Source organism: Acipenser ruthenus, chromosome 6 (assembly GCF_902713425.1).
Source record: "Acipenser ruthenus chromosome 6, fAciRut3.2 maternal haplotype, whole genome shotgun sequence".
Lineage (NCBI taxonomy): Eukaryota > Metazoa > Chordata > Actinopteri > Acipenseriformes > Acipenseridae > Acipenser > Acipenser ruthenus.
Genome location: NC_081194.1, coordinates 60,844,663 through 60,872,566, shown reverse-complemented (window position 1 = coordinate 60,872,566; position 27,904 = coordinate 60,844,663). Strand labels below are relative to the sequence as shown.

The 27,904-nt window shown below is 36.3% G+C and overlaps 1 protein-coding gene across 2 annotated transcripts; it reads left to right on the top strand.

Moving 5' to 3' along the window:
• The first annotated feature begins 84 nt into the window (after nucleotides 1-84).
• Nucleotides 85-27,904, top strand: LOC117411574 (F-box/LRR-repeat protein 4-like). Of its 2 annotated transcripts, none has more exons than XM_059025619.1 (8): nucleotides 85-207; nucleotides 1,553-2,125; nucleotides 5,647-5,992; nucleotides 14,831-15,075; nucleotides 16,579-16,792; nucleotides 21,887-21,958; nucleotides 24,148-24,460; nucleotides 25,927-27,904. In XM_059025619.1, exons 2-8 carry the CDS (start codon nucleotides 1,623-1,625, stop codon nucleotides 26,088-26,090), a joined length of 1,857 nt encoding a protein of 618 aa, XP_058881602.1. In that variant the 5' UTR covers nucleotides 85-207; nucleotides 1,553-1,622; the 3' UTR covers nucleotides 26,091-27,904. The 2 variants fall into 2 exon arrangements, with proteins under 2 accessions (XP_058881602.1, XP_058881601.1); XM_059025618.1 differs by having other exon boundaries at nucleotides 85-243.

Below are 27,904 nucleotides of genomic sequence, written 5' to 3'. Positions count from 1 at the left end.
CAGGATTCTGGAATACAGAGTCTTTTGATAAGGTTCGATTTGAAAATTAACAACCGGCAGACTTGTTTAGGACTACAGTTCCCAAAGATCCTCTGTCACCCACGCTTCCGGAAATAGAAGGATGTTGATGTTCGAGATAAATATAGAAACAGGTTTAATGACAGCATTGATTGCGGTAGTACAGTGGATCAAGGCATTGGAGAAATGGTGAATTGTTTTTCAGAATTGATATTGAGAGATGTCGTGAGTATTATTTTCTTTGTAGTTCTACAGTACCACACGATTGAGTTACATTCAGAATCACCAGCAATTAAGGAAGAAATATACATGTATGCTTAAGACAAGGCTGCTATTACCGTGAGGTTCCGGTACAGCTGTTTTCTTTAAGTACTATTCTACCAATGACAATACAACTGTTTACACATGGATGCATATAGTTTTGATTTGATAAACGAAAGTGAGTGCCCTGGCTGTTGAGGATCTGAGTACAGACTACACTGCTTTAACTTGCTGTATCATTGAAAATTATATAAAACTTTAGGGAATTAGAAAATACTGCCGCTACATAGTTTTGTCATTAAATATTTTTTTCTTCTTAATTTTCTATTTCAACTGTGACTATATTGAAACAGGTTTAAATGTGTCACGTTTAGTGTATTAAAATATGTAAATGTTATACTGAGTGCTAGACACTGGTAATACATTTAAAATGAAAACGAAACCATTCCAAACGTTAGTTTTCCCCACGTCACGCTTCGTACAGTAAATCAAATGGATGTTTAGGGCACCGAGGGGCAGGGAGATGGCCTACTGTTACTGTCTTTTGTTATCAGCAACCACATTACCTGGAATTTGTGCAGTTTATTTCCGTCAAGAATTCAGAATTCACTGTAAAAAAAGGTTTTCCTCAAGTTGATAAACACGAGCACAAGTATTTAAAAAAATGGAATATATATTGTTTTGTAATACAGGTGCTTCAACATGTCCTGCTCTGGGTGACCTGCACACTTTGCCTATTTTTTAATTTAATAAATCTTTTAATATAAGTCCTGGTGAAAATAAATGACAAATGCTGTATTATTGAACAAACAATATCAATAGTTAATATACAATATAAAACAATTACATCCTACATAAAAATGAAGAAATTGACTGGCACATCCTAGTTTATGTTTGTGAGTTGAGTTCATCTCGAATTTCATCGTCCCAGTGTATACAGTGGTTATTCACCAAACAGTGTTTTACATGTCTATTGAGCAAAAGGCTCTGGACACAGCACATTATCAAATTACTATGGGTAGGAGTTTCAAATCGACTCTTCTGGTTTGCAAAGGGGTCGATTTTATCAGCCTATACCCGCCGGGGTAAGCCACAGCTGGATTTATGGCTGCATTTTAACTGGGGAATAACCAAGGTATGCATTGGCTACCTGTGTTTGGTTATATAAAAAATAGGTGTTTTGTGCAATAACTCACAAGTTTCTGCTCTACAAATAGGGATCATTTTGTATTGCTGCTCTTATATGTTGTCTTCTCTTTTGTTAACCTTGCAGGACATGCATGTGGTGTAAAGAGAAACCAAGGCTGCCTCTGCTGCTTTGAACATACTCAAATTAAATACCAATGTTTCCTATGCTAACAGTTCTGAGCATGTTTTACTATATCTGCCTTCGGCGTCGGGCCAGGATAGGGACAAGAGGAGAGATCATGAACAGTCGCCGAGCCATTGAATCCAACCAGCGAACGCTACCTCTCACTGTCGAAGTGGAACAGTACGTCAAAGAAATCGTCGACTTCAGTTCTCACTATGGCAGCGAGAACAGCATGTCTTACACCATGTGGAACTTGGCTGGGATGCCCAATGTCTACCCTAGTTCTGGCGATTTCACACAGACAGCAGTTTTTAGGATGTATGGTAAATGGTGGGAGCAGTGTGCCAGTGCGCCCCAGCCCTTTCGAAGGACACCGGAAAAGTTTCAGAGTCAGGACTATGTAGAGCTTGCTTTTGAGGAGCCTGTTTACCCCACCTCCATTGATATTCTTGAAACCTACCACCCTGGGGCTGTTATCCGGATCCTTGCCTGCTCACTCAACCCATTCTCTCAGAATCTACCAGCAGAAGTAAGGTAAACTCTAATAGGTCCCATTTACGCCCCTTATCAATCATATTTAGCTGGAAGCACTTCCATCAATAAACCTAATAATTTATATTTTATCATATGTACATAAAGTTGTGTTACATTAATCAGTCTTTAGTGATGATTTAAGTACTGCACTGTAAGTTAAGCCATTGACTTTTTTAAAAATGATTGTACAGCCCCATTTTACAATCAATTTTACAGCAACACATATATCTTACTAAAAGTCTTGAATTGTTTAAAGTAAGGGGTGTTCAATAATAAGAGCCTGCTACAGTTATTTTAAATTAAGTAGCATCGTTAGAACACAGTAACGACATGAAACTTGTTTATTTAACTTTGTGTGTTACATGTGTACTTTGTAAATTGCTTTAATAACCTAGGAGGACTAAGTAGGCCTACTAAATCCTGAAGCAGTCAAAAGAAATCAACTCACATTGTGTAGGTGTTAATGATGTCCAGCAGAGAGTAGATTAGTCAACTTTGGGAATCCTGCACACACCAAAAGCAGTCTTAACACGCTGTATCAAAGTAATCCTAATTTAAAAAAAAAAAATCCTTTAGGTGTTAATAGGAGCATGTCACATATTACACGGTCAGCCAATGCGATAGTGCAATGTAATATATATATATATATATATATATATATATATATATATATATATATATATATATATATATACAGTGCCTTGCGAAAGTATTCGGCCCCCTTGAACTTTGCGACCTTTTGCCACATTTCAGGCTTCAAACATAAAGATATGAAACTGTAATTTTTTGTGAAGAATCAACAACAAGTGGGACACAATCATGAAGTGGAACGAAATTTATTGGATATTTCAAACTTTTTTAACAAATAAAAAACTGAAAAATTGGGCGTGCAAAATTATTCAGCCCCCTTAAGTTAATACTTTGTAGCGCCACCTTTTGCTGCGATTACAGCTGTAAGTCGCTTGGGGTATGTCTCTATCAGTTTTGCACATCGAGAGACTGAAATTTTTGCCCATTCCTCCTTGCAAAACAGCTCGAGCTCAGTGAGGTTGGATGGAGAGCATTTGTGAACAGCAGTTTTCAGTTCTTTCCACAGATTCTCGATTGGATTCAGGTCTGGACTTTGACTTGGCCATTCTAACACCTGGATATGTTTATTTGTGAACCATTCCATTGTAGATTTTGCTTTATGTTTTGGATCATTGTCTTGTTGGAAGACAAATCTCCGTCCCAGTCTCAGGTCTTTTGCAGACTCCATCAGGTTTTCTTCCAGAATGGTCCTGTATTTGGCTCCATCCATCTTCCCATCAATTTTAACCATCTTCCCTGTCCCTGCTGAAGAAAAGCAGGCCCAAACCATGATGCTGCCACCACCATGTTTGACAGTGGGGATGGTGTGTTCAGGGTGATGAGCTGTGTTGCTTTTACGCCAAACATAACGTTTTGCATTGTTGCCAATAAGTTCGATTTTGGTTTCATCTGACCAGAGCACCTTCTTCCACATGTTTGGTGTGTCTCCCAGGTGGCTTGTGGCAAACTGTAAACGACACTTTTTATGGATATCTTTAAGAAATGGCTTTCTTCTTGCCACTCTTCCATAAAGGCCAGATTTGTGCAGTATACGACTGATTGTTGTCCTATGGACAGAGTCTCCCACCTCAGCTGTAGATCTCTGCAGTTCATCCAGAGTGATCATGGGCCTCTTGGCTGCATCTCTGATCAGTCTTCTCCTTGTATGAGCTGAAAGTTTAGAGGGACGGCCAGGTCTTGGTAGATTTGCAGTGGTCTGATACTCCTTCCATTTCAATATTATCGCTTGCACAGTGCTCCTTGGGATGTTTAAAGCTTGGGAAATCTTTTTGTATCCAAATCCGGCTTTAAACTTCTCCACAACAGTATCTCGGACCTGCCTGGTGTGTTCCTTGTTCTTCATGATGCTCTCTGCGCTTTAAACGGACCTCTGAGACTATCACAGTGCAGGTGCATTTATACGGAGACTTGATTACACACAGGTGGATTCTATTTATCATCATTAGTCATTTAGGTCAACATTGGATCATTCAGAGATCCTCACTGAACTTCTGGAGAGAGTTTGCTGCACTGAAAGTAAAGGGGCTGAATAATTTTGCACGCCCAATTTTTCAGTTTTTTATTTGTTAAAAAAGTTTGAAATGTCCAATAAATTTCGTTCCACTTCATGATTGTGTCCCACTTGTTGTTGATTCTTCACAAAAAATTACAGTTTCATATCTTTATGTTTGAAGCCTGAAATGTGGCAAAAGGTCGCAAAGTTCAAGGGGGCCGAATACTTTCGCAAGGCACTGTATATAGCTCTGGAAAAAAATTAAGAGACCACTGCAAAATTATCAGTTTCTCTGCTTTTACTATTTATAGGTATGTGTTTGGGTAAAATGAACATTTTTGTTTTATTCTATAAACTACTGACAACATTTCTTCCAAATTCCAAATAAAATATTGTCATGTAGAGCATTTATTTGCAGAAAATGACAACTGGTCAAAATAACAAAAAAGATGCATTGTTGCCAGACCTCGAATAATGCAAAGAAAATAAGTTCATATTTATTTTTAAACAACACAATACTAATGTTTTAACTTAGGAAGAGTTCAGAAATCAGTATTTTGTGGAATAACCCTGATTTTCAAGCACAGCTTTCATGCGTCTTGGCATGCTCTCCACCAGTCGATCACATTGATGTTGGGTGACTTTATGCCACTCCTGGCGCAAAACTTCAAGCAGCTCGGCTTTATTTGATGGCTTGTGACCATCCATCTTCCTCTGGATCACATTCCAGAGGTTTTCAATGGGGTTCAGGTCTGGAGATTGGGCTGGCCATGACAGGGTCTTGACCTGGTGGTCCTCCATCCACACCTTGATTGACCTGGCTGTGTGGCATGGAGCATTGTCCTGCTGGAAAAACCAATCCTCAGAGTTGGGGAACATTGTCAGAACAGAAGGAAGCAAGTTTTCTTATATAAAAAATATATAAAAAAATAACATCACCCTCAACTTCCTAATCATTCAGCAAACATATTTACATAGTTACTATAATACAGATCTAGATGTATGGAATAAAAAAAAAAGATTATTACATTATCCACAATACAGATTAGAAGAACAAAGAACAAATATTATTCATTCACAGCGCCTCCTACTACTTAACATTACATTCTATCTGCGTTTGTCATGTACTGTATATGTATATTCACTGTATATGTGGGTCTGTGAGAGAGTGACAGCTGCAGCACTAATCAAAGCCACTATCAATCAAGCTGTGTAAGTAAACAGAGTACTTACCTTGTTGGCCTCAGTAGTTATACAGTCAGTAGTAACTGCACAGTGTAAAGTTATTCATAAACTCTTGTTAGAGCTTCTTGCTGTGAGTGGTTACTAACATTCCAAATATCTTAAAGTTTAAAAGTCAAATGATGTTTAATCTTAATATTTAAAATATCTCAAAGCTCCTAAAATACTATGTATGTATTTTATTTTATTTTTTCAGATGGGAGGTACTGTGGTTGGGAGAGCCGTCAAAAATGGTCACACATCAGGCTCGTCAGTTTACACCGTGCATCAAGCAAATAAACTTCACTACCAACCTAATACGTTTAGAAGTCAACAGCTCGCTGCTGGAGTATTACATGGAACTGGATGCTGTTGTTCTACGTGGAGTGAAGGAGAGGCCTTTACTGTCCCTGTACAAGATGCCCCTGATAGATATCAGCGATTTTAGTGACAGCGAAGAAGAAAAGGATGCTTATGAAGCAGAAAGACTACGTAAGCAGTTCGGAGACACAGCCATTAATGAACACACCAATAATGGATACTTTGATAAACTTCCATACGAGGTACAGTTTTTAAAAAACGCATTTATAGAAAAGTAATTTATAAACTGAAAACTCACTTTTTTAATAATTAGTTACAACGATTCTCCTTGGATATAGAGCTGTTTGCTGTTTTTGAATTATATATATATATATATATTTATATATATATATATATATATATATATATATATATATATATATATATATATATATATATTAATATTAGTGCTGGGACAAATATCTGAATATTCTAACGAATATTTTTTGACATGTATTCGGATACAAAAATCAGATGTTCGTATTCGCTAGAAATTACAAATATACCTTGCACTTATTTCTTATTTACCACTTCGCCAAAAGTTGCGCTACAGTTTCAAACAGGGCAAATGCAAAAGAGCGCCACGTGGTATGCGAGAAATGCCTGGCTTAAACAGTGCCCAACTTGCTGTAAATGTCGTGTAGTGATTTTTATATAGATTGTATGTTATATATTTTTTTTGTTGCGACTTTGTTATGTAGAATGTAATAAACGAGAACCAAAACGGTGAGTCTTTTATCCCTTCTTTTACAACGTCATTTCCACTTTTGTTTTATTTGAAGTGTTTAAAGTTGAATTTCAGTTTTTATTTGGTTTCGTTCAGCTACAATAAGGCACAAGTAAACCTCATGTTATTACTTTATGAAAACGTGTCTATGGCCACTGTTTACTGTGAAGAAACGGCAATAGCAAGGAATTTAAAATAAAAAGTAAAATAAATAAATAAAATGCGGCAGAGGTCACGCTAGCCTTTAAAAATGTGCATTTGTGAAAAGCATACCATCTCAAAATCTGCGTTTTCAACCATAACATCTGCATATTGCATCAACATAGATATTTTCTAATGTAACTATTTCAGATTAACAAAGTTAACATGCAAAACAGTACACAGTATAAATAATGGTAGTAGAAATAGACATAAAGACAAGCTTACCATGAAACGTTTTCTTTTGAAAATCCCCCATTCACTATGTATAAATCAGTGTTGTAGAACATGTACCAATGTCTCTGCGGGTAGCTGTCAACATCAGAACTATTTACAGTTTTGCTGTTTAAAAGTTCTTTACATTTTCCTTTTACAACCCAAGTCAAAAAAATTACTCATGCTCTTTCCAAATCAAAGTCTTAATAATTCCATTGAAATTGTCATAAGTCAGCTAAAACCCTGTTCTACTGGTACACAAGATACAGGTATCGTAACTGCAATTGCTGCAAGTTTTGCCAAAGCAGGAAAGATGTCGGATTAGTTCTCAATAGAAACCCTGCAGGCCTCATCCTTGGTCTTAAAACCATGATTTTTGAGCATGTGTTTTGGCTAAGTGTCAACAGGTAAGATGCTCTGATACAGTCGCTCTAATACCATGGACGTGCACAGTGCTACATGGGATACTGAGACCTCAGTTGCTTTTTTGTTTAAAAGAGGATGCAGGGAGCAGTGGAACCATTTTTACTCGTTGCATTGCATAAAACTACTATGATATATAAATGAAATTGTTGGATAGGGATGAAAATCTCTTGTCTTTTACATCTGCGTTTTAGAAACGCACTGCTGTTATTTTTTTTGCATTTTATTAAAATGTCCTGCATATATATCACAGAATTCTGTGTAAACGTGACCTCTGAAATGCAGTGTCAACTTGGTGTACTATTTATTTCAGGAATAAACAAATCAATGTTCAACTTGAACTGCTATTTGGCATCCTTTGTTTAGAGGTTAATTCACTGGGGTAAAGTAAGGCCTACACAACGTATTCTTTACTCCTGTGATATTTTTCTACTTTGAAGTGTTATTTTAACGTCTTGCTGTAAAACACAGGCACAAACGTGGGCCACGCCCACCTGTCCTGCTGCTATACAGTCTCTGCCTGCATTCTGAGCAATATAATGGCTTTTATTACTTTTTGAAAACGAATGAATATCCGAACAAATATTTAAATTGAGCGAATATCCGAACATGAAAATCCAGTGTTCGTCCCAGCACTAATTAATAAATATAAATATATATATATATATATATATATATATATATATATATATATATATATATATATATATATATATATATATATATATATTTAGAGCTGTCAATCGATTAAAATTTTTTATCGGTTAATGTATGGGCATTAGTTAATTAATCGGTAGAGTAATCCGTGCACATTTTTAATAAAGGTAACAATATTATAGCGGCTGTCTTGTATGTAATACAAAAAAATCAATAGAATCTAAAAAGAAAAAAAAAAAGCCATTGGGAATTTGGTCTTTTTAAAAGCATTTTTATTGTTAATTTTATTTTAGTAAATGTAACACATTGGTTATATTGGTTGTTTACATAGCTACGTACTTCTGAATCTAGCAGAACCTGAGGCACCGAAGTGATGAAGTCATTCAGAATCTTGTTACAGGTACCCGAGAATACTGTGGCTATTGACAAGTGATTGTAACATGCTGTCGTAGTCAGAAATCAGAGAAAGTAATTCCACATAATTGCCTCCATTTGAAGAATCGAAGTGTCTCCAGGTACGGTGAGCCGGCAAAAGACACAGTATTCTATTTTTCCCCATAGGTGGTCATCTGGGACGTGGAGATCACATGATGTGGGTGGGTTGGGAAGAGTGCGAATGTGACGAGATAGTGAGATGGCGTCAACTGAACTAAGATGCATTCCTGGCTTTCGATAGCTAAGATGCATTCCTGGCTTTCGGTAGTTATCCACTTACACGAGGGTGGACAAACATAATTTCTGATTGTAACTATCAAAAAATCAAATCGACTTTTGTAAATAGTTTTCATCTAACTTAAACATATCTGAAATAAAGAAAACACAAAAAAATATTTTAAACATGTAACAAATACTTTTTTACGCACCAAGCCTCGCTTTGACTTTCACCCGGCGGCCATCTTGGATTTTATTTTTAAGTCTCCAGGGATTGAGTTTCATTTTTGTGTGCTGAGGGAAAAAAAAGGCACTTTTGCTTATAAAAAAACTATATATATTTTACTACATCATCATTATCACTGGTGTTGCTTTAAAATAAGCTGCTTTCAGGAGACCTAACAGCTGTTCATCACTGTGAGACAGAGCATTTTTACTTCATGTTTCTGTTTCAAAGCTGCATTGTGTGTACTGCTACTAGAATGTCTCAATAATGTAGATGTTTTATAACAATGGCCAGTAAACTTTACAGTTGCATAGAGACTGCAGACTGAACAGCTAATTTTACTGTTATTAAACTCCAGCCATGGGTAAATCTTCAGCCAGTTTGGCTGAAATGTATCTATTTTGCTTTTCCCTTCACTGCTGTCGTTTGTTTGTTTTGTACATTCTGCACTGTTTTCATTTAATGACTCTGGCAAACGAGAATCACGTACGAGAGAATAAAGTCGCGGCATTTAAAATATCCAGCACTACTCTTATTTATTTATTTATTTATTTATTTTAGTTTTATGAAGTAAAAATAATACAAAATCGTTTCTTCAAACCAGACCTTTATGGTTTACTGAAGAGCTTCAACATGTTGTGTATTGGATACAACTTAGTATAACTTCCTCTTCAAACAGTTGGTAGTGTAGATGGTGCAGCTGCATGCCGTTACAGTCCTGTAGCTTGGCAATGCAAGAGCTCACCTGTAGGAACAAGCTGCTTCAAAATTATTATTAGCTTCCTATTACAGCTGTAGATCTTATTTTTCAACAATGTTAATTTAGTTTGCCTTGCAGGGCTTCCAACATCTTGGCTTCTTACATTTTGCATTCATGAGATAATAAATTATTACTTTGAAAAGTTTATTGTAAAGTTAAATGCAAATTTAATAATTTTGTTCTGTCTTTGCCGCAATAGTACAGTGGTACAGTTGGTACAGTGATTAAGCAACTTAAATTTTTTCTGTGTATAGATTTAACTACTGCATATTTATGGTTGATTATATATATATATATATATATATATATATATATATATATATATATATATATATATATATATAAGAACATAAGAAAGATTACAAACAAGAGGAGGCCATTCAGCCCATCTTGCTTGTTTGGGTTGTTAGTAGCTTATTGATCCCGGAATCTGATCAAGAAGCTTCTTGAAGGATCCCAGGGTGTCAGCTTCAACAACATGACTGGGGAGTTGGTTCCAGATTCCCACTATTCTCTGTGTAAAAAAGTGCCTTCCTATTTTCTGTTCTGAATGCCCCGTTATCTAATCTCCACTTGTGACCCCTGGTCCTTATTTCTTTTTTTCAGGTCGAAAAAGTCCCTTGGGTCGCCATTGTCTATACCTTTTAGAATTTTGAATGCTTGAATCAGATTGCCACGTAGTCTGCATATGACATGCCTTTTAACCCTTTGCGGTCCTATGTCGGACCTGGTCCGACATTGCAATTATTCCTATCCGGTCCCTGTCCGACATCATCAAAAAGACGCAAAAAACGGGTTTCTAGTCGTTTTTTTCTCTGGAAAAAGCAGAGAAAACCATTCAATGGCCGAGTGGGAGCAACAGGATCCGAGACAAGCCTAAAAAAAAAAAAATGGCCGTATTTCATGATTAGTCATACTTGCCCCTGGCATCAGATAACAGCGGCCATAAGGAAACAAGCTGGCTGTGACTGCATCAGCGCTCAGAGAATATCACAGACATTTGCAGAGCTTTTTTCAGATGTTATAGTAATAAAGTAATGACTTGGATCGTATTATTGAGGCGTTTGGTGATAAAACAAGTGATCAGGAGATGATTGATCGGTATGTACGACTATTATTATTATTATTTATTTATTAGCATATGTTAAAGCTATAGCGAACGAAAGGGTGGGGCGGGGCTGGAGATGCCTAGTGAGTGCTTTGTTGATATGCAGGGCCTTTTAAACCCGTTTGACTGTGGAAAAAAAATACTTTTAAACAGCACGTCTAAAATTAACTGCGCGTGTGAAAATAAATTGGACCTCAGCGCCTGACACGCACTTAATAAATGGACTGCAAAGAGTTAAACCTGGAATAATTCTGGTCGCTCTTCTTTGCACTCTTTCTAGAGCAGCAATATCCTTTTTGTAGCGAGGTGACCAGAACTCTCTCTCTCTGTATATACAGCCACCTCCAAAATTATTGGCACCCTTGATAAAGATGAGTGAAAAAGGCCGTATAAAATAAACAACACAGGTAATGAGCTATATTTTATGCTCAAATATATGGGAAAACCATATTCTTTTATTCTAATACAATTGCTCAGAGAAAGTTTTTTATTAACAAGTAATAACAAACTTTCTCAAAAAGATAGGTGTCAGAATTATTGGCACCCCTAAAGATTCTTATAAATAAAATCAAACAAAATGAAATCTGCATTAACATTCTATTTCTTTAAGTTCATCTCAGTCTTAAGGAACTGTATTGTGGCCTTCCATGGCTTCCTGTTTCACTGGAGTATAAAAATGAGGTACCACGCATATGAAATCCATTTGTCATCCATCACCATGGGGAAAGGCAAAGAACTCACAAATGAAAAGAGACAAATGGTTGTTGAACTTCATAAATCAGGAAATGGGTACAAAACAATAGCTAAAAAACTAAATATACCACTTACCACTATTAGGGCAATAATTAAGAAGTTCAAAACCACTGGAACAGTTGTAAACTTGCCTGGTAGAGGACGCAAGTGTGTCTTGCCCCCACGCACAGTGAGGCAGATGGTTTGGGAGGCAAAGGGAAATCCAAGGGCCACAGTTGGAGAATTACAGAACTTGGTTGCATCTTGGGGTCACCAAGTCTCCAAATCTCCATGCCAATAGGCTATTTGGAAGGGTTGTCAGGAAAAAGCCTTTATTGAGAGCAACCAACAAACGTACGCGCCTGGAGTTTGCTAAACGGCATTCGCACTTCGATTGGAACCGGGTGCTATGGTCAGATGAGACGAAAATAGAGCTCTTTGGCCACGCACACCAGCGGTGGGTTTCACGTCGAAAGAAGGATGCGTGTGCAGAAAAGAACCTCATACCTACTGTAAAATATGGTGGTGGATCTTTGATGTTATGGGGCTATTTTGCTTCCACTGGTCCTGGGGCCCTTGTTAAGGTCAACAGCATCATGACCTCTACCCAGTACCAGAACATTTTAGGCAAAAACCTGGTTGCCTCTGCCAGGAGGCTGAAACTTGGCTGCAATTGGATCTTCCAGCAAGACAATGACCCCAAGCACACATTAAAATCCACAAAGAAATAGTTAATTGACCACAAAATCAACATTTTGCAATGGCCATCTCAGTCTCCGGACTTGAACCCCATTGAAAATCTGTGGTTTCAATTGAAGAGGGCAGTCCATAAGCGCAGACCGAAGCATATTAAGGATCTGGAAAGATTCTGTATGGAGGAATGGTCTAAAATCCCTCCCAGTGTGTTCTCCAATCTCATTAAACATTATAGAAAAAGACTCAGTGCTGTTATCCTTGCAAGGGGAGGGTGCACAAAGTACTGAAAACAAGGGTGCCAATAATTGTGACACTTCGTTTTTTTTGGAAATAAATTTATAATTTGAGAAATGTGTAATTTTGGTTGATTCCATTGAATCATTAATAAAGTCAAATATATTCCACATGTTGAAAAATTACAATATAGCTCAGTACTGGTATTATTTATTTTATACAGTCTTTTTTGCTCATTTTTATCAAGGGTGCCAATAATTTTGGAGGTGACTGTGTATATATATTCAATTTGAATATTATTTATTTAAATTTGGAAAGAATATTCAAACATGAAAAACATATGTTAGTCCCAGCATTATGTGCCATTCATATAGATTGGCTTTAGAAACAAAGAAAATGGTTCCAAAACTGTGTTTGTGCAAGCCAATAAGCTTTACTAGGTAGATCAGATTTTAGCTTTTTAGCTCCAAAATCTGTTTTTCATGACACTTCACTCACCCCTCTTTCAAACAGCAATAGCAACGACACAGCTGTCCTAATGTGTGCTGTGATCTAAAAATCATTCTTTCACTTCTGCCTAGGCACATGTGTTGCCCAACACAATAAGGGTAGTATTTTATTGATGCCGTGTTCTACACAGTGTAAATGTATGCTTTCTGTGAAAAAAAAATAACACAAGGCAGAAACCACTCCTGTCAGTTTCTAGCAGGTTTTAAAATCCTAAATTGTTATGACAGCTCAGTAATGGGCCTGATTACACAAAGACAAAGCAGTTTTATGACAGTCACCGTATATTCCTGACCAGCTATGATTAATGAGATTTGCCCTCAAGGTCTGAAAACCCATCATTTAGTTAATTAAAATAAAGAAAACAAATAATAACATATGCATGCTAGCCATATGTTTCCAGTCTCCACGTTTGTTTTGCAGAGGATTAGTGCAGGATTGCTAAGGGTCTGAAGGCTGCCAATGTAGATCCAATAAAATGCATCCCAGCATCCAATTGGTTTTCTCTTTCAGTGTTTCATGAGTTATCATCAGGGATGACAATAGCTGGGTCCATTGAAATCAAGCACTTTTAAGAATGCTCAGAAACAGCAGAGTCTGTTTGGTATACAGATAAACACCTGTGTATCTGAGATTATATAACTAAAAACTTTGAAGACACTATACACAGAAGTACTGTATACAGCTGTTCATATGGATGTCACCAAGGCAGTGATAACATTTTAATTACAGTGCCACTGTATGCCTTAAGCTGTATGGGTCTGAAATGTCACAGTTCTGTTAATTAATGCATTATTTCGATTTACTTTGTATCTTGTTTACTGTTTCCTGTGTCATCACATCAGAAGTTTACAGCATACATGTGGCCTCAAATATGTCTTCTCTCTAATATCAGCTGGTGTAACTATTTACCTGTCCCCCCACAACACTCTGCCCCAATAAATGTGGTCTTTTTTACATCCACTGGGGAAAGAGTGTTACACAGGTGACAGGTAAATAGTTAAACTCTGGTGTACCAGCTGAAGTTAGGGAGGAGGTATGTTTGAGATCCCTTTTGAGCCCAACTTCTGAATTTTAAAGTCACTGGGATGACTGAAATATAAAATAATAGACTAACTCAATTTAAACGAGAATAATAATAAATTAGTTAAGAAAACTGTCTGGTATTGCCATTCCATGCCCTTCATAGGAAGTACCAAAGAAAATAAACAAATTAAAGGTTGTTTTTGGTTTATTGGTTTATTTTGTGTTATTATTTTAAGGCGCTAACAGGATAGCAGCATCATCCTTTAACTTTGATCCCAGCTCAAGTTGTTCATTTTGACAGCAGCTGAAGTGAATTCAGAAAATACTGAATGTAAATAAAATGTAGAAAATCCTCTATTATGCAACTGTATATGATCACATGTCGTGTCCTACCCACAATTAAGGCCAGTCTGTAATTTTCTGCCAGAATGTCTACAATACAGAATGTGCTTGAAAATAAATGTTTACAGTGTCTGATCTGCTGATTTCTTAAGCACAATTTCTAGATATCCAATGTGAATTATTATATCTCCAGATGGTTCTACTCTGCATACATTAGAAAGTGTCTTAAAATGAGTTAAACCCATCTCCCCAAAAGCAAGCCATTTATTTTCCCTCTGGGATTTATTACAAAGTTTAAGTCCACAGACACACTGCTTGACATTGAAAGGAGTATGCTAATTGGTTCCAGGGTTAAGTAATTTTGCTGCCACAGCAATATGTCAAAAGGTAATCAGTCTGCGTTTTAATGATTTCATTGGAATATGTGCTTAATTGCATGCTTAAAAGTTATACAGAACATTGCAAAGTATTGTAAGCATGTACCGTAGATGCAGTCAATAACAAATATATCATTTCCACTTCTTCCTTTCTTTTATAGTTGATTCAGCTGCTTTTAGATCATCTCACCCTCCCAGACCTGTGCAGGTTGGCACAGACCTGTAAGCTGCTGTACCAGCACTGCTGCGACCCCCTGCAATACATCCAGCTGAGTTTACAGCCATACTGGGCACGAGTGAACGATGCCGCTCTCGACCACTTGCAGTCGCGCTGCACCCTGATTCAGAGACTCAATCTGTCCTGGAGCGGAAACAGGGGAGCAATCTCTGTGCCGGGGTTCTGCAGGTTAGTGCTAATATAATAGATCAGAGACAGTCACAGGATTCCCTTCGTAAACGTTCTGCTCCACCTGATTTTTCCCATGTTGTGCATGGAAAATCAACTGGCATACAGTAAATGACATGGCTGGCATACATCGTTTTAAGTAACATTCTTGTGAAATAACATTTGCATGTTTAACTAAGTAAAACTGGTATAAAGGGTCTATTTTAAAACTCTAAACAGGGTCCAATCTAAATGCTGCTGCCTTTTAACTTTATTAAAGCTAAATGTTATACCATCAACATTATTTGTGTAGAAAATCAACTGATAAAAGACTGTTTAAAATAATATACCATATACATTTTTTGAATATTTAATTCCTTACCTGTTTAAACTCTTATTGTGTGTGAGCTGTATAATTATTTATTGCTGTTTCTGAATAGATCATTATTTACCAGGCTTAATGACTATTTCAGCTATGACAGCTGCTTCTGAAAAGGCTCATAAAAGCTGAATTTCTGAAGGAATTTATTTTATTTATTTATTTTTAAGAAATGACCGTATGGGGTGTGAAGCTGAAATTTCTGCCCCCTCTACAACTGTGATTTTATGTGGATATTTTCCATTTACTAACTCACAATTTCTAAAAGAAAAATAATAATATAAAAAAACTGAAAGGCGTACTGAAATATTTGAAAAATAGCATTGAGCTACCATTAAAAATACAATTTTATTATACTAAAGAAGCTTTTAACATTATTACCAACAATGGCAACACAAAGGACATCGAAGAACACCTACTTGCTCTCAAACAACAGTTTGAAGATTACTTTCCATTAGAAGCCGAAACCAATAACTGGATTCGTGACCCATTCAGTATAGAAATCAGTGAGCTTCCCCTTGGTTTCTCTACTAAAGAAGAAGAGCACTTATTGGAGCTTTCTTGTGAGTTTAAAAGACATTCACTAGAATTCTGGATTCAGAGAATCAAAGAGCACCCAGAACTTGCATACAATGCAGTGAGTTTTCTGATGCTATTTGCGTACCTGTGCGAGATGTGATTTTCACCACTTGCAGCACTGAAGTCTAAATATAAAAGCAGGATGAATGCCGAACCTGACCTGAGGCTAAAACTAACTAACATTACACCCAACATTACATAACTTTGCTCACAGAAACAAGCTAACCCATCACATTAAAACAAAGAAAGGTAAGTTATACTGTTTATTGTGTGGTCTGCCAAGATAAAAAAAGAAATTCAGGTGGTCCGCGAACAAACAAGTTTGAGAACCACTGGCTTATACAATTGCATCTTCCCTCCAACCACAGCCCCCTAAGCACAAAACCACTGCAGTTCCATTGAAAATAATTTGTGAGATTATAATACTTGCATGCCAGACAACTCATTTTTAAATAATAGGTGTGTGTTTCACAAATTGCTGTATGAATGGAAGTCTGTGTTTAGTACAAATGTTTTTCTTTTCTATTTGTCTGGGTTTATTTTGTTTTTCTTCTTATTTGGGGCAGGTTCTTGAAAGTGTGCGGTTTCCAGTTGGTGTGCCTTGAGTTGGCATGCTGTCATTTCCTGAATGAGGCCTGTCTGGAAGTTATTGCTCAGATGTGCCCGAACCTTCAGGAACTGAACCTCTCCTCCTGTGATAGACTGCATCCTCAGGCTTTCAACCACATTTCCAAACTGGTGGGCTTGAGACGTCTCTTACTATATCGCACAAAAATTGAGGTAGGAAGAATCAATTAAACCTTGTGGCATATTGTGGGGGTATTGTGGGAACAGAAAATAAGCATTGTTCCTAGAGGGAGCCTGATCTGGATACACTGTGTTGCTCATTGAAATCCTCCCTGTCTCGGATAAAAGCAGAGGAATATATTCCCCAGCTGATTTATGACATTGACTCGTTTTAAAGACCTCAATTAGCACTAATCTTGGAACAGCTAATGTTACCCTCGGTAAAGCAGTCCAAGGTGTTGAAACAGCTAATGTTACCTTCAGTAATTTGTATCAGTTAAAACTAAGATTTTTAATCACGAGATTAATTGCTTTTCATTTTTTTAATTGCTTAAAAGTCCTAATTATATATATATATATATATATATATATATATATATATATATATATATATATATATATATATATATATACACATACATACATACAGTGCTCTCCATTTATAAGAATCACATCCGTCCCCGGTGTTTTGATTCTTATAAGTGGTTGATTCTTAAAAGCAGACCGATATGATTATTGTGGTGCAGAATCAAACTTAATATGAGAATTAGAAGAGCTTGTTCCCTGGCTGCAGTGTAATGGGTTGACCACTAGATGTCACAAGTTTTCGCATCTATGCACGCCCATGAAAAATCCAATTGGTTAACTGCTTGTTAAAGTTCATAACACCTAGATAGAAATGGCTTAGCTGATACTTTTGTGATGGGGGGTATAGAGGCGTAAGGAAGAAGAAGTAACAAAAAGAAACCGAAACTCGAGTAAGAGATCTAGTTAGTGCTCCAGCTGAGAGCTAGGTTTATTTAGTTTGTTTTTCATTCATTCATTAATTCGCAACTACCAAGTGCAGCTGGTTACAGTATCAGTTCACAATGAGTGAGAAGCAAAAAATTTGTTTTCATTCAATTGGCTTTAAAGCTCAGGTTAACATTCGTGATAACAAGCTCGTCAGCAGAACTTTCAAAGCGTGTGTTTTTCGAGTCTGAGTCCTTGAAACAAACTCAAATCAATTGTCATTCAACTAGTGGTAGTAGTGGGGGAACAGTTTACCTAACAAACATTGTCTGATATCCCTGCACAATGCACAAAAAATAAAAATACCAAAAATTATTTGATTTATTTTTTCTAGCTAGGTTATTCTATTTGCATGCCTTTTTAAATATGTCTGTCACTATCTTCTTTTCTATTGGAATTGGAATACCGTTTGAATGTACCTGAAGTTTATAGATAAGCTTTAAAGGGGAACTGTACTCAAAATAACAAGGCTGTCTAAATGCTCTGTATCGATAAGTGTGGAGTAGTGCTTAGGGCTCTGGACTCTTGATCGGAGGGGTCGTGGGTTCAATCCCAGGTGGGGGGACACTGCTGCTGTACCCTTGAGCAAGGTACTTTACCTAGATTGCTCCAGTAAAAACACAACTGTATAAATGGGTAATTGTATGTAAAAAATAATGTGAAATAATGTATAATGTGTATAATGTGATATCTTGTAACAATTGTAAGTCGCCCTGGATAAGGGCGTCTGCTAATAAATAAATAATAATAATAATAATAATAACAAATGCGTCTCGCTGCACCAATGTTGTTAAAAAGTCAAGCGTTTGGCCATTTTTTTGTCAGCTTTCCGGGTCAGCTGGAAATGCAGGCCGCCGCCATATTGGAACCTTTCTGGCGCCGCTGTTACGTAATATCACTGACAGCCCCCCACACCAGTGAACGACACTGGCAGGGTGAATTATGTCAGAATGCAAAGCATCCGGGTGCAAAAATAACAAAAGGAAAAACAGTAACAAAAAGTATTTTTGTGTGCCTAAGCCTTTACCAACAAAGGGCGGCCATAACAAAACAATAGCTACATAATATAGGAATGGGACATACGCTCAATAGAATACTATGTGTGACTATAGAGCGAGTCAACGACATGATGTCACACAGAGCGTGATGGAAGAGAGCTCCAATACATTCAATGTTCATTTGTTTTAACGGTTTTCATATGATGTACTGCTCAAGGAGAGGCTGAAAATACGCCAAACGCTTTAGCTAACATGTTTTCTATTGAAATGGTTATATATTCATTTGCATTATAATTCCCCTTTAAGTTCAAGTTTGTGGACGTTGTTGTTCACATTGATAGAAGCCATGATCTGGACTATAGAGCTGGTGTAGTGTTAGAAAGTGGTACATCATGAGAATGTGGTATGCGTACCACAACTTGACTCATGTAATGGCAGAAAGTGGTACAATGTCATATTTTGGTACATGCGCAATCAATTGCGAACTGATTGGTGTTTTCCTATTGTCTAAAGAGGAACATTTACCATTAATTATACATAATTTTTTTGCAAACTTAAACTGGCAACAGACAATTAATTTCTCTAAAAAGAAAAAAACAATTCACGAGAAGTCCACCGCAAAGTTGCACAAGTAAAAAAAAAAATGTACAAGACCCAATGTATTGCATATTTAATATCGATTACCCCAAACAGGCAGTAGTGGTCAGTAAATTAATAAAAAAGAAAAAAAAAAAAAGAGAGAATTTGCAGAACACAGCAAGATAAAGTTAAAGCACTGCTGAAGACCTGCAGCCTCGGGAGAAAAAGGGACAGACGGCGCAAAATAAAAGCAGATTACAACTGTGAAAAGAACGAAGTTGAACAAATAAGACAAATAACATTAATTTAAAGTTAGGCGAAGTTAGACAAAGATAATTTAATATTTAAACAGCTTAAACGTTTTCAGTCTTTTCGCAAAGTAATGGTATAAAACTAGTGAGGAACTGCACCCAGGACAAGGCCAATTATTGATCAGAGAAATTCTTTGCTAGTTTTATAACTTTAATGCTTACGGTAATAAATACCCTTGAGGTGTCCTTAGCAAACAAAAAGGACAATACATTACTTCTTATGCAAGTTAACAACAACATTAAGTAGTTCAGGACCACCATTGCTGCAGCTGGGTAAGTTTCGGTGGTGGTTTTGATATTAAGTGACTGTGCATGGTTAAGTTACACTAGTATCATTATTAAATGTGTTTCTACAGGGTGTATATTTGAAACTCCTGGCATACCTCTGCATTAAAAAAACAAAACAATGAACAATAGGTAATTCCATAGTCATGCAAAAAAAATGACTTTAAGATGACTCGTTGGCAGTCAGACTTGGTGGAAGTATTGCAAGCCCTGGTATCAATGGGTCTTTGAGAGACAGACAGCGACGTTTTTATGATGATTTTATGATGATTTTAGTGTTTGCAGCATCTTTGTTTTGTAATATATTTTGTAATTAATTTGTGTTGTCCGCCATTTTGCTTTGTTGTGTGTAGAGAAGAACTCAGGGTAGCAACAGTTGGATGTATTTTTGGTCATGTGATCAGGTATTAACCAATTAAATACCAGAATGTATAAGAACTCCATTCATTAATTCATTCATATGTTTTTATATATATATATATATAGTGAAGACAGCAGCCCACCTGAAAAAAAATAAATAAAATAAAATAAGTGCACCAGCAACTGTCAAGAGTAGACACATACAGCAGATGAGGAACAGGTAAATGAAACAGAAGAAAACTAAGATTGAAAAAACACAAAAAAAAAACCCAACAGAATGGGCTATTAATGTACTTAAAGCCTTACCGGCTTGGATTTGAAGGGTCTGAGAAACTGATGCACTGTCCCCTGTTATTTGAAACTCCGCCCATGCCAGCAACATCATTAGCTTGTGCTCAGTACTCAAGTTTCAAGATGCCACTTTCTATGCATAAATTCACAATAAACAGAGACGTGCAATTTATTTTTAATAAGTGAACAATACATTTAAATGAAATTAAATTCAATGTGGATGTATACTGCGGATGTATACACAATATAAATTTCTGGTTTTGTTTAATTTAAAATGTATTTTAATTATTTTAATTCCCCCATTGACAGGTAGCCGTGCTATGAGCAGTATAAACCACTTTGTGCCGTGCGGTTCCAATGATATATACCACTTCTGGGGTGGTTAAAAGCGTGGTATATATCATGGGAACCGCACAGCATGCCATGGTATTTATCTTGTTATTAGCGATCTTACAGGAGGTTGCTTATTATATCGTCATTTAAAACAACAACTTAATTGAACCTTGCTTGCCTTTTTCCTATGCTGTCTCCTTTTCCAAATAGAGATGAAAAAATAAATAAGTTGAGTCCGGGCAGGTGCATTTTGGACTCTGCAGTTTTTTTTTTAACAGGAGCTTGCACACTGGTTCTGCCACGCAAAAAGACCACATATTTTCAAGGAAAAAAACTAGGCTGTTTAACAATTAACTGGAATGCCATTGAGTCAGTACTATGCCTGTTAACATGTATTCACAGCTACCAAGAAGATGTAGTTCACAAGACCTTGTGTATGTAATTATACAGTACTTACCATGCTGGAACATAGAACATTACCCAGTTGTTACAGTGTAATAACATGGCTACTTAAACCCTGATCATAACTCATATAACAACCCACAAATGTCCCAGAAAGACACTATAAAAGACTAAAAAAGCTTTGAGAGTCTGACCCTGAAAAGGTGTTATTATGCATTTGTTTATTAGAATCTTCTCAGTAAACACTACTGCAAGTCACTAGAACCCTGTGACAGGTTAAGGTCGCATTCACTCGATGAGCCCCTGTGTGTGGCTCCGCTATTGACAGTCTTGTCAGCCTTGCTGATCGGTGAATATCAGAGTTGCCACTGCTCTTCTGGGATAGCACTGATCTTTCCTGCTGATTTATCTTTCTTCACTGTTACTTAGGGTTCCCACATTTTCCAAAGGTCTTCCTCAGGGAAGAGTACTAAGCAGCCAAGGGACCATGGTGGCTGCAGTTCATGCATTTTCATATCTTGGTCAACTACTTTGGGGCTTGTAATGATTTCCTTGACTGCAAGGTAATCAATGGGCTGGGAGCCGGGAGACTCATTAAATAGCATTTGTGGTATCTGTACGCTAAGCCTGGAGTAGTATTTTATAGAACCTACTGACAGCCTATAATGCCTAATTGACCTCTTTTTTCTCTTTGTTTCATTTTACATGCCTGCTTCTGATGTGTTTCCTGGTGTCAGCAAACAGCCCTGCTCAGCATTCTGACTTTTTGCACTGACCTTCGGCACCTTAACCTTGGCAGCTGTGTCATGGTAGGGACTTGGAGTTTTTTTTTTCAATATCATCCTCTATGACCACACACTTGCCATCCTCCAGAAAGTGTTCGGGGTGATAGTATTTCACTTGCATAGTTTTAAGATTTTTTTGTTTGTTGTAGACTTTCAATAATCCTGTACCCTCAGTCTGATCTTCCTTAAAAGGCTCAACAAAGATCCTGATCACATGACCAACAAAGCTGAAGATCCACACGTGACCATTTACATAATCCATCAAACCTCAATCAATACATACAGACACAGACAAAGGTATTGGCACCCTACACTTAATATAAGATCCTTCAAGAAAGCGTGTTAAACACAAGCATTTGTTGAACACTAGCCACTAATGAATATGATAAAGACCAAAATACACAATTTCTGGTAGTTTAACAAACAAGCTTTAGAAATAAAACAAAAGCAATTTCAAATATTTGTTCATGACAAAAGTATTGGCACCTTTACCTTAAAAGACTGTAAAATTGAATAGAACTAATTTAAATATATTATAAACTAATAAAAATATATTAATTGATTGAAAACCATTACACAGTAACTAAGTTGCATTATACAGTCAGTAGCCAGAAAAAGAGGTAATTGTTTTCAACATCTGTTGAAGAATGTTTTGACAGTACAGCAGATGATTGTCAAGACAAATAAGTTGGATTCATATTTGAGGAAAGCACTGATAGCAAACTACAACAAAGGAAATGGCCACAGAACATTTTTTAAAAATATGGAATACCCAAATCCACATTCACAATAACAATCAAAGAGGTACCACAGACCAAATTCAACTGAAACTCTTGAAAAAAACAGACATCCAAAGAAGATTACGGGTACAGTAGGTAAAAAAAAAAATAAAATACAAGATTAACAGCAAAGGAATTAAAGAAAAATTTAGACGCATCAAGGCATAATAGTGTGCAAAAGAACTGTACAAAGGCACCTGAACAAAGTTGTATACAAGAGTCATACAAGAGTTGTGTTCACGTAAACCTCACTGCAAACTGCTTTTAAAGAAAATTCATAAAAACAAACCGTCGGAAATATGAACAGGAATCTGAAGCATTCTTCAACAAAATGATCTGGTCCAGTGAGATTAAAATATAACTTTTCCCCAAAAATGGACCACTGTATGTTTGGAGAAAAAAAAGGGGAAAGCCTTCAGTAAAGAAAACCTTGTACCTACAGTTAAACATGGAGGTGGTTTGATCATGATGGGAGTGTTTTAGCAGGTCAGGGACTGGAAACATTGATGTGATTGAAGATCGAATGAATGCAGCCATATGTCAAAACATTCTACAAAGTACAATGATACCATCTGCTCGTAGGTTGATTGGCAGATGTTTATCTTCCAACACAACAACGACCCAAAGCATACGGCTTACTCGGCGCTGGAATTCTTGAAGAAAACAAAGATAAAAGTTCTGGAATGGCCTTCGCAATCACCAGATCTCAATCCAATAGAAATGCTTCGGACTGTTCTAAAAAAATCTGTAGCCAAGCATTGTGTATCCAATCTGTCTGAGCTGAAGGAACTATGCAAGACAGATTTCACTAACAAGATGTAACATACTGAATTATCATAAACACCTGAAAGCTGTAAAAAAAAAAAAAAAAAAATAGCAAAAGGAGGACACATGCAATACTAAAGCAGGTGTGCCAAGACATTTGTCTTGAACAAATGCTTTTAAATGAAATAAGTTTGTTTGTTTTTTTTCAGTTTTATTAAACAGTGGTTAAAGTTTACTAAATGCTTGTCCTTAATCTGTTACCTCAAATTATGGTATAATAAGCACAGGCTGCCAATATTTTTGTCTCTGACTGTATAGTACAGTGCAGATCATCATTTGAAAGTAATTTGTATCTGCATTTTTAGGTTTGGTGTTGATTTTTCATTAACTATAACTTGGGAGTATCATGAATGTACTTTTAAAATTTAAAAATCAAAAAAGTAGATCAGTTTGCTATAAAGACAAGATCATCATGAAGACCCCTCCATCCACCCCTTTGATCTCCCTTTATTAGGAACAGCTCTCTCATAACTCAGCCCTTTTGGTGTTCAGTGTCTAGTGTTTTTATTCCAATTCTCACAGTTAAACCTAATTGTTTATTTATTTATTTTATTTTTTTGTCTTCAATCTGTAAATGAATGGGTGTTAACCATTCTTGTTCTTTTTCAGATTGAGGATTATGATGTGATTGCTAGCATGCTAAGTGCAAAGAGCAAAAATCTAAAATCCTTGGATATCTGGAGGTGTAAAAACATTACAGAGAAAGGAATCAGCGAGCTGGTGTCAGGGTGCCGGTTACTGGAAGAGCTGGACCTCGGCTGGTGCTCCACACTGCAGAGCAGCACTGGCTGCTTCGTGCATCTGGCTCGCCACCTTCCAAAGCTGCGCAAGTTCTTTGTCACAGCAAACAGGACTGTATGCGACACAGATGTGGAGGAGCTGGCAGCCAACTGCCCAAACCTGCAACATCTAGACCTTCTAGGTAAGGAGGAGGAAACCTCCCCTGTTCAAAAAAAAAAAATCAGACTGTTTTTCTTTGGACAAGTCTTACCTGCTTGAGGAAGTTAAACGCAATTTGAGAAATCCTATTCTGAATAATCCCAGGCAAATCCCTGCAAATCATCCTCACATTACCCTCTTTAGAAAAATGCTTAAAGGAGCTACACTGCCTTACATAGATATTGTTGAATGAGTAGAAGGCTGCAGTACAATCTGTTTCCCTTGTTTAGGAAAGGAAAAGGCACACTTTACCAGATGAGTTAGCTAGTACTGCCTTAAATAGGTTGTGTGTTCAGTCCTTCTAAAAGACTGACAGTATCAAAGTGAGAGAGTTCTTACTGGCAATAAAACCTATTTGTTGTGTTTAATACAAAGTAAAACCTTTCAGCTTATGGCTTTATCAGCATTACAACTTTACAGTTTATCATTTAAAATGATTGTTATTTATTGTAATTGTAATTGTAGTTTTTTCATATATATATATATATATATATATATATATATATATATATATATATATATATATATTATGCGTTTTTTTGCGTATAAAATAAAACAAAATTAACAAAATTGGCATGAATATCTTAGTGTTGTGCATATAATGAAGTAATATACTACTACCAGTACAACAGGTCCCCAACATTTCTGGAGCAAAATAGGTTTTATGGGTGTTATTCACCAAATATTTTGGTCGCAAATATTTATCGCTTTACAGTATTTTGTTTAGCGGATGTTAGGGCAATAGTTCAATCTATTTTTGCTCCTAATGATGAGGTTTTAACCAATCACAGGCCAGAATTTCCAAGCACTGACGATAGATAGATAGATAGATAGATAGATAGTTGTAGTCAAAAGATTACATACTCCAGTGGAAATTTATAATTTCTAGAAATTTCTCGACAACAAAGAATTTTAGGAAAAATCTTTTGTAGCAAAAGTTTTGCTTTGAACTTTTGTGGATGAGGCAAAAAAAGTTACAAGAAATAGATGTCTACATGCTAATTCAAAAGTATTCATACCTTGTATATTGTCTACAAGGTGCCTGTAGGTCAGCTGGCTTGCATTCCCTTCCCTTCTCCACTGCTCCAGCCGTGATGTACAACAACCTTATAACTTGATTATTTCGACCTACAGCCACAAACACACATGCATTAGTTTGTAGTGCTTTAGGGGAAAAAACGGTGTAATTAACCCTTTCCAGAAATCGGGTAACCCGGTTCCTAGTAGGCCTAGAACCAACTCTGAATTCTTCTACCCGATGTCATGCTTAATAAATAAATCAGTGATATATATATCACTGTTTTTTTGTATTCAGCCGATGAAGGTCTTGTAGTCCGAAACGTCCTGATAATTGATTTGTAATCAATTATTCTACCTTTTTAAGTACCTGAAATATTCTTTTCTCTTTTTTCTTTTTTCTTTATATATATATATTTTTTTGTCTTGCAGGAACTAGAATGGTGAGCCCAGCATCGTTGAGAAAGCTGCTTCAGTCATGCAAGAATCTCCTCCTGCTTGATGTGTCCTTCTGTTCCCAGATTGATACCCGGGTGGTGCAGGAGCTGACTGTCCAGTTTCCCAAAGTGTCCATCAAAAAAAGCTTTACCCAGTGACCTCCCTGACCCTGTATAGCACATCTCAGAGGATGGAGCAAAGTACCCTGTTTCATATGGGTGCACTGAGATCAACATTCAAATGTTTAATGTGTAGCTCAAGTACTCATGTGTACTAGAGGGCCCTAGTCACAAAACTTGGAGTTATTTTAGTAATGTTATTGTATATTCTGCTGTAAACTCTTTCAGCACCAAGTAACTCTACATTAACACTACCCCCATGGTAACCAGTCAAATGGATCCAAGTTAGTATAATCAATAAGTTTAGTGGTCTGAATGATTTAAGTGAAGTTATCCACCCTAAACTACTATAATGATGTGCAGTTTTGAGTGGAGTTATCTTTCCTAGACATGATTAAAGGTCTGCAGCGTTGAAAGAGTTAGACATCAACAGCAGTCTAGAAGAGTTCATGAATACCAAGCTATATTTTATTTATAAAATCATTCTTTAAATAGTTCATGATATAAATCTTAGAATATGTCCCATAAACTCTACTAGACGAATACCCAGAGTATATTTAATTTGCCCCTGATAAAGGAGTTCTCGTATATAGGATCCTGGTTCCTGGAGGTAGCATATTAAAAATCCGTGCAATACTGATGTTTTTTTTCGAACAGGTTTGATTTTCATTCTTAAATACCTTCAAGCAGACCACAAGGTCATTGATTTAGGATTAGAATTTAGTTTGCCTAAATTTGTTAAACAGATAATAGAAAATTATGGTAAGATGGAACTCAGGGTTTCCTTTTTTCATCTTTGCTTGGTTTTATAAAATATGTTTTTGTGTAACACACATTTTATTTTTTAACTCAATAAGCATGACTTTGCAGAAGACAACATTAAATCTGACTTTTGCACTATACATTATTAATGCCTGTAGACGTTTAGCTGTTTAAAAAGAAAAATACTTTTAAATAGTCATCAGATTAGAAAGCAGCAACATTATTAACATTGAAGACTAAAAAATATTTTTCATAGATTCAAAATTTATCACGGTGGAAAACCAAAGAGATTATTCTTTTAGTTTTTTCTGTGATTCTGTATGATGGATATGTTACAGTACAGGTTTGAATCTGGTAAATCTTAGGTTTTACCAGTAACTGTCAACATTTACCAAGTAAGCTGGTAAATGCCCGAAACTATGAAGAAATATATTGCTTTTTGGACATTTACCGATTAATCTTATGATTTCCCAAAGCGTATTGATAAAGGCGCTTGGTTGTTCTTGAAATATACTGGTGATTTTCTGCATTTATTTCAGACATTTTCCAGTAAATCTTGAGATTTGCCAATATTCTGACTTTCCATAACAGATACATGTTTCACATTCTTTGTGCCTTATAATAATGGGGTCATTTTTTGGGGTAAGGCATAAGGGTTGCCCCTATGAATTGTACAAAGACTTGTCATAGGTAAAAAGACTTCTCATCTGATTTTCTTGTGATAAGTCACTGTACATTTCTGTTAGATATGGATTTTTTAACAAGTACAGGAGAACCCTACATTCTGAAAGTGCTATGTCATGTCAAGATAAGATGAAATTGTAATTTCTGCAAGCATACAATAATGTAGAAACTTGATCTTGGAATTACCAGAGTAGTTCATTTTGAAATGTTGCTTGTGCTACTTATGCTTTCTTTTTTTTTGTGGGCGATGGTTTATTTATGAGAAAACTACATGTAAATGAAATAATTTTGACAACCCTGCAATGACAATTGGATACATATTGCGATGAATTAAGTTTTTTCTCTTTCAGTTTTTATTTTATTTTACTTTTTAATCACTAGTAAAATTATTATTTTTTTATTTCTAA